This window comes from Chiloscyllium punctatum, chromosome 24 (assembly GCF_047496795.1).
Source record: "Chiloscyllium punctatum isolate Juve2018m chromosome 24, sChiPun1.3, whole genome shotgun sequence".
Classification (NCBI taxonomy): Eukaryota; Metazoa; Chordata; class Chondrichthyes; order Orectolobiformes; family Hemiscylliidae; genus Chiloscyllium; species Chiloscyllium punctatum.
The window spans coordinates 69,516,782-69,533,011 of NC_092762.1; the positions used below are offsets into that span (position 1 = coordinate 69,516,782).

The 16,230-nt window shown below is 34.4% G+C and overlaps 1 protein-coding gene across 6 annotated transcripts in view; it reads right to left on the minus strand.

Moving 5' to 3' along the window:
• Positions 1-1,339: 1,339 nt before the first annotated feature.
• scamp4 (secretory carrier membrane protein 4) overlaps positions 1,340-16,230 on the minus strand; it is a 38,755-nt gene continuing 23,864 nt past the window's right edge. For all 6 annotated transcript variants that reach the window (XM_072594128.1, XM_072594127.1, XM_072594129.1 and 3 more), the window contains 5 exons: positions 14,065-14,193; positions 12,228-12,384; positions 12,031-12,132; positions 11,032-11,149; positions 1,340-8,594 (listed from right to left, as the gene is read on the minus strand). In XM_072594128.1, the coding sequence (XP_072450229.1) occupies positions 8,418-8,594; positions 11,032-11,149; positions 12,031-12,132; positions 12,228-12,384; positions 14,065-14,193 (683 nt within the window). In that variant the 3' untranslated portion in view covers positions 1,340-8,417. The remainder of the gene's footprint in view (positions 8,595-11,031; positions 11,150-12,030; positions 12,133-12,227; positions 12,385-14,064; positions 14,194-16,230) is intronic.

Genomic DNA, 16,230 nt, shown 5'->3' on the forward strand with positions numbered 1-16,230 from the left:
GGGTTGCCCCTTCACGCCCTCAGGTCCTAGTCTCTCCTACAAGTAGGAGCAACATCTCCATGTTCTCCCTATCCAAGACCTCCCATATTCTGAAAGTTTTAATCAGATTTCCCACCTCACCCTTCACCCCAGACTAAATGTTCTTCAACCACTTGTCATTTGACAAGCCCCTCATTGCTGGAATCATTGTTGGGAATCTCATGTGGACCTCATCCAACATTCTTTCTTCATGGCCTAAAACTGCTCTCAATATTCCAAGTGCAGTCTGATCAGAGTCTTAGACAGGCTCAGGAGTAAATCCTTGCTCTTGTCTTCTAACCCTCTTGAAATGAATCCTAATATTGTATTTGCCTTCCTAATTATTAACTAAAACCTGCCTTTTAACCTTTGGAGTCCTAGTTCAGGGTTCTCTTAACTCCTTTTGTACTTCAGATTTCAAAAACCTTTCCCATTTAGAAAATTGTCTATGCTTCTATTCCTACCGAAGTACATAGCCTCATACATTCCGATATTGTATGTTATATGCCATTTCTTTGCCCACTCTCCTAGCCTATCCAAGTCCTTCTACAGCCTACCCACTTCCACAACACTATCTGTCTCTCCATATTGGTGTCATTTTAGCATAATGCCCTCAGTTCCATTGTTCAGACTGATAATGTATAACACGAATACTTATGATCCTAAAAATCATGATTGAATGCTGGTTACTATTAACAAATATTTAAAAACAAACAAAACTCAGTGAGAAAAAAAGACACTACTATTCAGTTGAGAGAGTGGAGTGTAGACAGCCACAGCAGGAGTACATACACATGACAAAAAAGCTGATAAGGAAGAGGGGAGGCTTTCAAAGGTGGGGTACAAAAGTCCAAGGTTACATGCACAAGCTTTGATAAAACTCTTGGTCGCGTATACTACATTCTGCTTTAGCTCAATATCAATTTTGTTTTTGTCTGATTGTATGTCCATGAAGCACTGTAATACAGTTGTTTCTGTAGAGAGCTCAAGGTTGTGGAGGGCGGACAGCACTGGAATAGTGGAGTATCAGATTAGCAAAAGCATAAATGAGGGTACAGTAGCAATAAGTTGAAAGTGGCGAACAAATGGGCAATGATACAAAAAGACAATCTTTGTAATAAAGAGAATAAGGGATCAGAAGCTCTGCTCAAGGTCAAATGGGATGCAGAGAATTGGATGCAGCAGCTGATAGATATCATATGACACCTGCAACCAGAACAAGTTGTTTTAGCAGCTTTCCTTAAACTTCCCGCTGGCTCAATTTACCTTGGTGTTATCACAAGCAGAGATTAAAATTATACATTAAATACAGTAGTTCATATAGATTAACATAGGCAATTTATTAGCAATTATAGCTTACAATTTTACAGTATGCATTATTCTGACCACAAAATACTGTCAGTTTTGCCTATAATTAGTGTTTTGTTTTTAAATAAACAATAGATTTTCCCTTAAATAGTCAACACTACCTTTTATACTTAACATTTCATGCATAACAAATAAAACCTTGAAACAGGTAAGGTCCATAACAGGAAGTTATGTTCAAATGAGTAAAGCTGTCAGTTATAGGAAAATAGAATATCTCTTTGGAACTTGTAACAATCGCTTGTCAGCTCAATTATCAGATGTTCATGGTTTTCCTTCAATAAAATATTTAAAAGGCCACATTGGTACTGACTATCAACTATGTGATGTATAATGATAGGAATCAATTCTTTAGTATACAGCGGCACAAAACACAAAGCAATTTTGTAGTAAAACATTTTTGTTGAACTACTTTGCAAATAATCCACTGGCTCTGAAAGACTGATCAAAATTATCTGGAAATTTAGCCCATGACTTTGCTGTACCACACTGTTTCAATTTCCCCACAAATTAAGACAAGAAGGGTGTAAATGATGGAGGATAAGGGGTAGAGTCAGGCAGCCAACTTTTCCAACATCAAGCTCCCGGTGCTTATGCCTGAGGCTAGGTTCCTTTTACAACTATTTAGCTAGAGATTGCTGTGTCATGGTGAATTTTCATTGTTCCTGTTTAATCTATTACTTGATTCTAAGTGTGAAATATTTAAAAGGAACCCAATAATGAAGTTTATCAAATATAAAATTTGAACAATATTTCAATTGCTATATCCAAAGATAAATCTTCTCCATAGTTTTATATCTAACTGTGATAATCAGGGGTTAATCAATAGTTACTGTAGCAATTGTCTACTTAAGATGGCAAAAGAGAATGAATCTGAATTCAAACGTCTTTACATGTTGTTTTGCACAAAATATTTATTAAAAGTTGCATCTACAGAAGCAGGTTTAAATATATGTGGCCTTAAAGGGGACTAATCAATTAAATATTTTGAAATGATGAATACTCTTATGGGATTATTAATAAACCTTCAAAAAGCCAATGCAACATTTTATTTAAATTTATTTTTCATGCTTTGTAGATTTAACAAAGTCCCTTTCTAAATATCCAATTTCGAACATGTAGACTAAATTATGCAATTATTTGGCATGAAAGTCAAACACTGGAGGAACGTCGCATTTATTAGAATTAGGGTTTTAAAAATTGTGAATTAAAGCCAGTATTTGCTTTAAAAAGTAATTTGATTTTAAATCTTTAAAAGTATTTATTTAAAACAAACTCAGACAAGTGAATAAAAGAATAAATCACAGAATGACTAGATTAGAGGAGAATGAAAAAGCACTTATGTTTCATTTACATATTAACTTCAAATAAACCTGCATTTTATACACAAGTGATTACGTTGTGAAGACTTGTCAATAGGCAAATTGACAACAATCCCTTTTTTTTAATTTGTGGTGCATTTGGCATTTTAGATAAAATTCAACACTATATGATACATATTAGTGCCATCTAAGTATCTCATGAGCAAGATGTTTGATCACAGCCAATATATATTAGCAACTTACTTTTAGTGGATATATCGTTCAAAGTGAAGTTAGTTGAACATTGTACTTGTAAACTACTCAATTGTTCTGTCTAGCCTGTACAATGAAATTCACAAATAAACATGCACTTTTAATTACAAAAGCAGAAAATAGGAAAGCAGCATAACACATCTTAAAGAAATGGAGCAATGTCATACACATCTGAATTGATGTTCGAAACATCTATTCTCCTGCTCCTCAAATGCTGCCTGACCGGCTGTGCTTTTTCAGTACCACACTGAGTTATTCTCATCAAGCTGGGAATCCTATTGTTTGGCTTGCCAAAATATATTAATAGGATTTTTAGGAATTACAAAAGTTCTGAAAGTGTCCTGGCTTACATGATTCAGAAGGGTGTAAAGCAGCACCATGGACATAATACACTAGTTGAAGAGTGCTGTACAAAGACCAGGGAGTAATGAACTAAAAGCTAACGTTACCTCTAAGCACACTTCCATTAGGTTGAAAAATGTGTATTCACAGCTATGGATGTGTATTAAAAAATAGCTCTATATGTAAATAATAAACACATACCTTACGGGTATTTCCAAAGCAACACTGGATATGAAACAAGACTTCTTTACATAAGAAGTCTCTATAGAAAAGTCACTCAGCTCTTTTTTCTCCAGTGCTTAGATATTGTACACCATACATTGAACAGTTAATATCTCATAATTCAGTTCTAATTTTAAGTAATTTTCAAACGATAGTGGACTTTTAATAAATCATGTTTTAAAAAATGTTGAAATTTTTTGGCACAACAGACAGTAGTGAATTTCAGATCACAAAATATGTCCCTGTGCATAGAAAAATATTTTCAGATTAAAGTACTTCAATCTTCAGATATAAAGGAAAAAGACCAAAAAAAGAAATGTATATTTAAATAATTGAAAACAATGTCTGGATTTCAAATGCTACATCAAAAAAATCCATTATCGACTTAAATCTTAAGTTTGAAGGTATTATTGAAATTAAAGATAAATAACTTGCAGAATACATCAACCAAAAGCATCTCTTTAGTGCATATCACACTACACTTTATTATGAATATTGAGCATCAATAGCCTATTTTGCTCCAACCAAAACAAAAGCAAGTTAAACTGTAAAGATTCAAGTGCTAGGTCTCATTAACTAAGCAAGTACTGCTGATTCAATATTAAGACATATTAGCATACCAGACAAAGTTTTTATTTTACATTTTTTAAATAAAGTAGTACTGTGATACTGCTAATAGAAACAGTTTCAGTAAAAAAAATTGAGTTCACTGCTCTTCCTCTCATCTGCTCATATTTGATGACCTACTTCAAATCAATTACAATTTCCAAAATTAAGTCATGGTTATTCGATACACTCCCAATTCATTTACATAGGTTAGCTTTTGTTTTTTTTTCAAAAACCCATTGCATGAGAATTAGGCTGGGTAAATTTGCACCTGGATACATATATTTTATTCCAAAACAGAGGTTTGTAAACAACTGTTCGTTTGTGTAAATTACATGGTGCAAAAAGTTGTTTTGTTTCAGTATTCATATATTTTTTAAAAATGCAAATTTTGAAAAGAATGTGCATGTTGCTTGCAGCATTAATAAAATAAGTTTTTATGATGCCTCAACAAACTAAAAAGGGATGCTTTGCACAGCTTAAAGCATTAAACTGGACATTGAACTGATTTAGCCCACAATCCAGAATGTTGAGATATGACTGCAAACATGCTGATGACCTGCAATTTTCCTTAGTTCCTGTATTTTAAGATTTCAACCAAACAGCCTTGACAAAGTAGGATTTGAATGATAAATTTTCTCCATGAAAAAAAACATGTGGCCTACAGCTTTTCGCCCACTACTCAGCATCACTGCAGAGAAGATTTTACATAAAATGTCCTTGCCTGCTCACAAACTGACTTTAGCATGTAATTTTCAAAGGCTAAAACATACAATATAAATTCAGGTGCTAATAATTATACAACTAATTCCAATTTTTTACCTATAGGCTTATCTGGGAATTAGCAAAATACATTTCTCTTTTTATTCTCAATTAATGTAGTTTCTATGAAATTTATGAATAAAGCTCATGCAAGAACATAAATATTGAAATACTATACACTTATAGTAACTAATATTTAAACTGAATATTTTTGATAATCCACAGGTCCATGTTCTGTCCACTGAATTTTCAGATGCATCCTTAATGAATAAATTTTACATATTTGTCATGGTCATACCTGCATTTCAACTAAAATTCTGCAAATAACCAACCGTTTAAGACCATTAATAAAGTTCATAAGTGCATAAGTCTCTATAGTAATTTATTAAAGCATCCAAAAAGTCACATTTGTTTGTATTGACCAAATATATATTTAAACCCAATTCTTGAACAATGGAATGGAAGTTATTCGGCATATATTTTAAAATATTTCTCTTCTAAACTTTCTCCCTTCAAAAAGAAATAAAATTGTAAACATTTGCCTCAATATTTGTTTTTGTAATGTTCAAAATAATTTGAAATTAGAATCTCAGTGATCCAGTACTAATTACAAAGAAATTGCAATTTTATAGGAAGGATTTCACTATCAAAAATTCCAAATGTTCAAGGCAAAACTAATTTCTTCTTGGATCACAATATCCCTGGTGTTGAAAACTTCTCAAACTACAACATATTTGTAATTAGAAACACTGTTGTAAAGGCACACATCTTACTCTGGCATCTGCAGCACAATAACATGAGAGGTAAGTACACTTCTAAAAAGGCTTACAGCAGACTTAAATAAAGTTAATTTTTTTTGGTCCTTTAATTGTTTTCTAATTTCTAATTGCAAAGCAAGCAAATAGGAAATAGATCTTGAAAGATATGCAAAAGAAACAGCTTTGAAATGGTAGCTGCCATGATGTTGGTCTTTTAACTCCCATTTACTATTATATGACTACGTTCAGTGCGATTAAGTAAATTAATTGGTAAATAAGACCTTACTGCATGATGTCAACAGCAGGCATGATTTCCAAGTGAAACAGCACTGGTGTCAATGCCCCAGAACTACTGATACTTTTGCTATCCAGTTTCACATAATGCCCATTTACATACCATTAAGACAACTGATTTTACAAAAAGATAATTTGTTTCCCTCAAAGTAAACTCAACTGAATTAATCAACCAAAAGAGTACGAACAAGTTTCAAAAATTCTTTTAGTTAATTTTGAAAATATAAGTATACAACTATCTTTAACATTTTCTAATAAATAGTAAACATTTTAAAGATTAAAATATTTCACAATTGAATGAGAAAACTTGGATTTGTTTCTGATTTATGAAGTTATATGGTCCACACAAAGTTGAACTGACTTCATGACAGTTCACGAGTAAAAGTCAAATCTCAAATCACATTACAAGTCAGCATTACTAAGTTGAATAATATCCTGGAATATTTTTGCTTTTGAGGCCAAGAAAAGTTGTCTACATAGAACTAAGGTCAAGCATTACAATAAAAAGTTTGTGTTGGGCTTAGGTGTTGACTGGTGGATACAAGCCTTCAACTTCAGTTTAGAATTATGGGATACATTTTCACATTGAGCAATATCACGATCAAATAATGTAAATATTTCACGATTTTTCAGATGCCTACAGTTTTATATTGGTTAATCATCTATATCACTTGTCATTTAGTATGTTTGCTGTTTGTGGTGAGTTTTCCAAACACAGGCAAAAACTATTTGTTTCAAATTCTAGTTAATGCACTAACAGCTTTTCAGCATTTCAGGTATTATTCACTAAATCATATTTTAAGGCCAAAGTATTCATAGTGTAACTATCACATTAAGTTTTTAAAAAAATATTGCTAAGTAAACTTCACGGGTATAATGGATTGTTAAACAGCATGTTGTTTTAAAACTTTTGCAAACAGTAACACCAATGATTTGTACATAAATAATGGCTCCATAATTGATTTGATTCAATATTGAAGGAACCACTGTTTGTAATAGTTTCTCTCTCGTCCTGCTACCCACACTTCGCATCATAATTTTCAAATAATTATTATTATTGTTAATATCCAGAACAACTTTCCAAAAATAGTTTTGATTTATGAGTAGTAACTAAATGTTACTTACCATTAACAACACCCCCCCCAACGTTAAACTAGTATTTGCAATTATGTTCATTACAGATAATTAAGTTCATGCATAAGTCATCTTATAAATGGTTCAAATTCTTGGTTAACTGCACGTTGCCTCCCACAGAATCTGTCCTGATCAAAAGCACATTTAAACTATTTTTGTTTAACAAATATATACATGTATAATTGTGTACTTGTATTAAAACAATGACGGTAATGTTTTTGGAACTTGCACATATTAAAATAAATGAGCTGGGACTTTACTAATTGGCAAGGTAATCTGTAAATAAAGTTCCATTATAGAAAAAAAAACATCAGATGCTAGAAGTGATTCAATAGAGGTTGCAAAGGATTCAGAACCTAAGCTGAAAAATGTGTTGCTGGAAAAGCGCAGCAGGTCAGGCAGCAAAGGAGCAGGAGAAATCGACGTTTCGGGCATAAGCCCTTCTTCAGGAACCTAAGGCAGAGTGCCAAACTTACACCTGACTATCAATTTGAAGTCAGTGATAACAATTTTGGCATCTCTTTTTGAGGGCAAATAGCAAAACAGATGCTTTGTGGTCCATAAACAATTTCTTTAAAAAAACAAATTGAAGAAATTAACTGCGATCAAAAACAAAACTTTAATACCTTCAGTTGATTTCTGGGAAATGACATCAACACATATACAATTGCAAAATACTGCATTGCTGGAAATCCAAAATATAAACAGAAAATTCTGTAAATACTCGGTTCATCAGGCAGCAACTATGGAGAGTCTTGGTATTTCAGGTTGATGACCTTTTGTATGACAAAACAACGTCAACCTGAAATATTAATTGTTCCTCTTCAGATATGTCCTGCCCAACACAATATTTCCAGCATTTTTGTTTTTATGACACTGAATACCTGCTGTAATTTCACTTCTCCAACTCGACTGCTCTAAATATTGGTCAGATTTTACTGGGGAGAGTAGGCAAAACAGTCTAACTCTAGATCATGATAAAATTAAAAGTAGAACAATATACTTCAACTTTTAAAAGTCACAAACAAATTTTGGGAGTATTCACATCCAATCTGATGTCTTTTTGAAGTCCAATTGGAGAGCATATAGTCCTGATTACAAATCTCAGTCCCAGAATCAAAAATTATGTATACATAATACAAGCAGGCAAAAAGGCATTTTCCAATGCCACTACTCATGATTTTGAGGCTTTTCTAGTGCAAGTTCCAACAAAAGATGCTTAAATTTTCAGTATGTAGCATAATACCAAATATTTACACTTTCTGTTAAGAAATGCTAATTTGAGATTTAATGTAAAATGGTATCACAAAAGCTATGTAAAGTACTTTTTAAGGTTCATACCCTAAGACCACTCATCACCACAGGGGTATCTTGGCACTGTGGGATATTGGGGTAGAGTATTACCAGTAACAGTTTGAAATGCTAATTGCTTTGGTGGTGGGTTCTGCCATGTGCCAGCACTCCATTCTTCTTGGGCCTTCTGAAAGCTTCCACCACCACTCCGGTAAATTCTGTGTACCTGTTATATTAAAATAATAGTAAATACAGATATATTAAATCTATTTCATAAATTTGCCCTCAGCTTTCCATATTTTACGTATACAAAAAGATTTGCAAACTCTGCAAGGTTGCCATCAATCATGTTTAACATGCGATCAACTGCCTCTTACATGAAGAATTCTGTTTGCTAACTGGCTTGACAGTTAGAAAACTAAGAATTACAAACTGTGAAACTTAAAATGGTTCAGAAAAGATTTACAAGGATGTTGTCAGGGTTGGTGGGTTTGGGCTATAGGGAGAGGCTGAGTACATGAGGCTATTTTCCCTGGACCGTCGGTAGATGTGTGATCTTATAGAAATTTATAAAATCATGAGGGGTATACATAAATAGCCAAGGCTTTTTTTCCCCAAGGGTAGCAGAGTCCAAAGCTCGAGGGCATAGGTTTAAGGTGAAATGGGAAAGATTTAAAACAGACCTAAGGGGCAACTTTTCCAACTAAAAGGTGGTGCTTGTATGGAATGAGCTGCCAGAGGAAATGGTGGAGGCTGGTACAATTACAACATTTAATAGGCATCTGGATGGGCATATGAATAGGAAGAGTTGAGGGGGTTATGGGCCAGAAGCTGGCAAATGGGACTAGATTAATTTAGGATCGGCATGGACGAATTGGATCGAAGGGTCTGTTTCCATGCTAGATAGCGCTATGACTCTAATTCATATTGTGAGCTTTGCAGAGGGTGGATTAAACATAGAAAAGACAAAAGGATAGAGGCTCAAAGAAGGAAAACCAAAAGTCAGAATTAAAAGGCAGGCAGGCAGGCAGAAGCAGGGAAGGAGAAAGTGGTGAATGGTCCAATGAATTAGAATAATATTCCTAAACTTTTAAAATGATTAGTCCCAGACCATTGGGACATTAAAGTTTCCCCATTAGCTGACATTATGGGACCTAACTCAAAGATAATTGTGAAAGGTCTTCTCTTTTAATAGAACAAAATGGCAATTGTATTTTAGAAATCTCTTTTCGTGGTTGTCATACACGTGGTTGAAATTTAGAGTTTAACTGAGCAAAGTACAAAAAAGTTTCCAGTAGATCAGTGCCTATTCACAAGGTAATAGAATTATACCATCATATAGCAAGGAAACAGACCCTTCAGTCCAATCAGTCCATGTCGACCATAATCCCTAATTAAACTAGCCCCACTTACCCAAGCTTGGTTTTAATATTCAAAATTTATCCCAAACTGATTAAATCTCAACATTCATAAATGCAAATACGAACACATAACATTCTACTTGGTAGAGGCTTATTTTTGCAACTACTCTAGAATTGGAATTGGAATCGTTCTCTTGAGTTGGAACCTTCCAATTCAGCATGATCCCTGAATTTGGCATTTTTAAACTGAAAAAAAAGTTACTCAAAGCAACTGTTAAAACAAAAAGAATAACAGTGAGTTTTCTGATGAGATTAGGATTTAAGCACGTTTCCTGGCAATGAATAGTGGGCTTTTCTTTGCAGAAAGCCATACTATGCCTGCCTAGGAACACAGTTCAGGATGTGTAAATTAAGTGCATTAGTCAGGGGAAATGTAAAGTAAGAGGGTAGGGGAATGGGTCTGGGTGGAACACTCTTCAGAGGGTCGGTGTGGACTTGTTGGGCCAAATGGCCTGTTTCCACACTGTAGAAATTCTATGATGATTCTACATGGCAGTGGCAATATCCCAATTGAAACTGATAACTTCATGAAGCTATTACCAATAAGTGTAACTTTTAAATAGAAGTGTCTACGAGCTCTATAAAACATCACTATCTTTGCCTTTTGGCCAAAAGGTTTAGGTTCAAGCCCCACCTGTTAAGGAGGTATGTATTAACATGTCCAAACAGGTTGAATCAAAATACATACAATTCATCATACTGAATCAATGCTTTGTAAACTTAGAAGAAATTGTATCATAGCCTAGTGAAGGGACTATAAAACTTAACTTTGCTGTTGGAAATATAGCTGTATAGCTGTATTCTAGATAAAGGGAAAGAAAAAAGGCAAGCAACATTTTAATTAGTATCAAAGGTAGCCAAACATAAATGAAATAAATTAAGACCAGCACATTTAGGAAACTTGTTTTGGCAGAGTTATGGAAGTAACTTTTTGAATGTAAGGAAACCAGAAGAGTGGAATTCAACATTCATTTTTGATGAATCCCAGTCTACCTGCACCAATATGTTCTTGTTCATGATCAGCTACTTCTTCCAAGTGATAAGCTGCAATTAATTAGAATTGATCATCGTATCTAGGACCATCCCATTGGATCCTTATAACTGTTGCAAACTGAGAATTTTGCAGCATCATTACTCAATGAAATCCTTACAGTGCAAGGAATATCCTACCGCCACATCCAAATTCTTAATGATGAAAAGAGGTAGAAAAATGAATGTTAAAGAAGAAAAGACTAAACTTACACGGAAAATAATAAGTGCACTAAGAATCGCTACTGCAGTGAACATGATTGCAGGGAAAAGCATTACCACTCCAGCACCAACATTAACTGAGAAGAAACTTATGGCAGCTATCCATCCACTGAAATTAAAAAAAAAAGGAATATAATTAACATGTTAAACACGTGGATTTTTAAAGCTGGTACTCACTATGGACTTAAAAGCTCAGTTGCTTTTTCTACTTCTTTAAAATGTCAACATAGAAACAGAGAAAAATCAAATTTCAGGAGAGCTTTCGCTTCCTAGTAGTTAATTGAATAAATTATTTTGCATTCGTATTTTCATGTCTTCAAGATTCCCAAAACATTTCACAGGCAATTAAGTACTTTTGAAACAATGCTAATGTTCTAACATTTGTAAAGACAACAACCATATTACAAACAAGGTCCCACAAACTGTAATTAAATAATCATTTTAGTTTAATGGTCCTGAAGGGGGAAAATATTGACTCAGACTCTGGCACTTGACTTTCTGCTTTTAAGGTAGTACGTTTCACATCAGAGGCCATCGTGTTTTCTGCATTATATGAAAGATGCACTTCTTTGTTAAAGATTTCTCTTAATGACTCCTAGTAGATATTTTGCTGATCTGTTTACATTTGTTCGTGTCATTCTGCATTTTCTAAGACAGATGTATATTTGGTGATCTTTAAATATTGCCATCACTAAAACGCATCCATCAATGGCTGTTTGTAGCCTTTGACAGTAAGTGAAGACCTCACAATAGACTGAAGGTGAAAACTGTGTTAAAAGTTACTGTAAAACTTTTAACCACCAGAGCTTTTGCCAATGAAATTTTGCCATCTTGTGATAGATATAAAGTACTGCATTAACAAAACTCAACTGCGACATATTTGAATGAAGACCATACAACACCCAACAGGCTAGATAGTAAAGAGTAAAGCAAAGTATATATATTGGAAAAGATCTCTACTACCACTGTGAAGAAAGCATAATTACTCACCAGGCTCCCCATCCTTTGAATCCAATTGCTTGTAAAGCTGCCAAAACAACCTGGGCAGCAAAAACGAAGAAAAACGCCATGAAGTTAAAAGAGCTGTCAGATCTGTTAAAAGGCAAAAAAGAATTTAAACTGAAAATATAAACAGGAGGATCTAAGTTTTTTGAAATCTTTTATATCTTCCAAACCAAAGTATTTACCTAAATGCTTTATAAATTGGACGAAGCCAGCAGATGTATGAACAGGGGCTGAAAAGAACTAGCCAAAGTATTGCCAGTCCAAAATTGATAGCATTACCTCCTGCTATCAGCCAAGCTAAGCAGCCTATTAAATTCACTGCTAGGGTAATGCTGTAAACTGAACACAAAGAAAAGCTCAGTTAGAATAACATTGTGATCAGTAATCATTGTATGTTTTATAACATGCAAAACAAACATATGAAATGTAAAAATTAAAAAGGAAGTAATAAACAACTTTGCCTGGAAATCAAATACCTCAACTTTATGCTATTCAGTTGCAGAATATTGCATTCCCATTTGGGCTCACTCATCATAATCTAATCTGGTTGATACTCAACTGCAAGCTACTACATTTTATGTGTCAGATTCATTGCATCGTATATCGTATTATCAATCAGAATTCACTGATCACACTACATCATATTCAGACTGGGAAGGGAAAGTGCATCCCTGGTTCAGGCAACAAAGTCTCACAAACAAATGCAACCTACATTGTTCTGTTCCGTTCAATAACTAATCTGATGGATAACACATTTCACAAATTAATAATGACAAATGTGCCAAGATGATTGGAATTAACTGAAACCTGAAAGCATTAAATAATCAATCATTATGTAAGATTCATCACCATTTGATTTGCATTAACTGTATCACACAAAGATGCCTTCTACCCAAAATGTCTATTACATGCTGCTAATAACGTACCATTCCCAGTCTTGACTCTTTTGCCTGAAGAAAATAATATTCCAAAATCTTCTCAAAATTCTTTGACAATTTAGCAAAAATACTTTGTTTTTCTGAGTGGGATTCTCTTCATAAGGTTGAAAAGGGGGGAACATGCAGATATTTTAGCAGCCTACCATGGAAGTATTCAGGATAACTCAAAGTGAACGACAGCAAAACTTTAATTCTATCTTCGAAACAGATATTTATCCAATAAAACTGAAAAGGACAGTTGTGGCACCAATAACTTACAGATCTCTGCAACATTTATACTACAAGGGCCATTTAGATAGCTCATGTATCTACAATCCAGAAAAGACAGCACTTAAAATTATCTGAACATTTCTGTTACACAATTAAAAGTTCTCAACTTCCTGAAAAAAAAATCCATGTATGGCTTCCCTCTCTCTCTCTCTCAGGGTAACCACCTGTGACTCGACAACTCAGGTTGTTGCATTTCACAAATTCTGCTTCCCCTATTTTAATCCCTCCATCACTGATAATCACACTTTCCAATGCCTTGGCTCAAAACTCTGCAATTTCCTTCTGAAAGTTCTACACCTTGCTTAAAATCCACCTATGAATGAAGCCTTTGGTAAGCTGCTCATCATCTCTTTACTTAGCTCATTTTCAAGCGTTTGTTCTGGTAAAGCATCTTTGTGAAGCACCTAAGGACTACATTAAAGGCACTACAGAAATACAAGTCCCGATGTCAAGTTTCTATGTCTCTTCCTCCATAAGTAGCTATAGTCCAATATTAGAAAAGAGTCTGATGCAGACAAGTCAGGAATCCATGGATTGTCATACATGACTGGCTTGGAGACACTAATCATAAGACACATTAAATAGGAAGAGAATGCTGATAAAATAAATACTTTGCCATCCCCTCTGTTTTATTGTTGGTAAACAATTATCACAGTTTAGGACTGTAAGAATAGTTAATGCATCCTACCTTTGAAAATGACAGTAGATAGATGTAAACAAACCCATTGAGCAAAACATAATGTTCATGACATTGATAACATATACCATCCCAAAAGAAAGTATCATCCAATTTGAAAACAACACAACTTACAGATCCATAAATGGTAAATTCGCTTGACAAGATGACAGTAGTCTGGTGGGATCTCTTCCTCAAAATTTTGATAGAAGCAAGGTTTCAAAGGAATAAACTTTGGAAGTGGGGGGAAATTGTTTGTTTTTTCTAAAAAAAATAGATTTGTTAACATGACAGTCACAAGCACATTTACTTTTCACTATTTATCATCTAGATTAGATCTTGATGTGTGTTGCAGAAAACAGGTACAAACATGAACAAAAGCAAAACGTTCAAATTACTGGAAATCTGAAAATACGACAGAAAAACATGCAAATACTCAGCAATAATGCTCTGCTAAGCTGTGCATTTGTAGCTGCACAAAATGTGGAAGGTATATAGACCACTCAAACTGTTCTCTTCAATGTAAAATGTGATGTAGCGATTCCTAGTTTAGTAAAATCATGGTAATTTTCAAGTGTCTGTTTTCAGTAAATTCAGACAAATCTCTCCCTGGCAAAATATGTGTCCCCTGACTGTTATTCCACTTTTAAAGTGGTGGCAACGTGTCACATGAGTTAGATTCATTAAATGTAATACAGACAACTGTCAATGGCAGTGTGAATCAGTCTACTATTATAAGATGGTCATTGTCAAAATTACTTTGTTTCACAGGAGTAAACAAATTTCAGGACTTTGAACCAATTCAGTTGACAGCTATTTATTTGTGAAAGATATAATGTATCCTCCCAAGCATGGATTGTAAGGCAAGGAATATATATGATTATAGTCCCTATCTGGAATTTGTAGTTGATTTTTGTTTTTCCAAATACCTAGCAAACTAGGAATTTCACGAACGCATATCAATACTGGATTTCACATGAAAATTCTGCATGGCAGACACAGCTTCAAACTAAACAGCATGACCTTACATAAGAGATGTTTGAGATAGAGTCATAGTCATACAGCACAGAAACAGATCCTTCGGTCCAGCCAGTCCATGTTGAGCATAATCCCAAACTAACCGAATCCCACCTGCCTGCTCCTGGCCCTTATCCCTCTCCAAACCTATCCTCTTCATGTATCCATCCAAATGTCTCGTAAACATTGTAATTATGTCATGCCCACCACTTCCAAAGAAGTTCATTCCACATTTGAATCACCCTCTGTGTAAAAGATTTGCCTCACGTCTTTTTAAAATTTCTCTCCTCTCACATAAAAATGTGCCCTCTACTCTTGAAATTCCCCATCTTAGGGAAAAGACAACTACCATCAACTCTATCTACACCTCTCATTATTTTATAAATTTCTATCAGGTCACCTCTCAACCTCCTATGCTTCAGTCAAAGAGGTCCCAGCCTATCCAACCTTTCTTTGTAACTCAAATCTTCCAAACCCAGCAATATCCTGGCAAATCTCTTCTGAACCCTCTCCAGTTTAATAATATCTTACCGATAACTAGGCAACCTAAAACTGGACACAGTATGGCAGAAGAGGCCACAGCAATTTCTTGTACAACCTCAACGTAATGTCCCAATTCCATACTCAAAAGACTGAGCAATGATGGCAAGCTTGCCAAACACCTTTTGCATTTTGTTATGACACGGGGTAATCCCTCTGCTAATTTAAATCAGCCACACGGAAAAGATTCACCTCATGCTGTAATCTGTTAAAATTGGAGGCAAAAACTTATCTCAGAGGTCACTATTTAAAGAATAAAGTTGTTAATTTTTACTTTAAGTCCAAAAGAGAACATTAAAACCAACTATTTACAAATCGTTTCTCTTAAACCTTTCTTTTATCTCCCACTCTTCAATACTAGTCTGATAAAAAAACCTGATTAAAGATTGACAAAAAGAAAATAATCAAATCTTCCCTTTGTAACCTCCTCTGCTGATTTTCCTCTATCATCTTTTCGATGCTCTGCTGCTCAAAGCTCTTATAGACCGGTACCTTTCAGAGGGCTGTTCTGCTGGAAGTTTGTACTTGTTGGTGGCTTGGCAGTTCTCCCCTTAACTGTTCAAATATCTGGTTTTATACCCTAAAACATCAGATCATTTCATTGGTTTTAATATTACCAAAATACTAAAATTCAAATTTGATTGGATTCTGGTAGCTTGGGGCTTAATTTAACCTGTTTGGCCAAATTTGATTTTTTGTTTTGTTTCTTGGCAACTCAGATGCTGTGAGCTATTTCGACCAAGT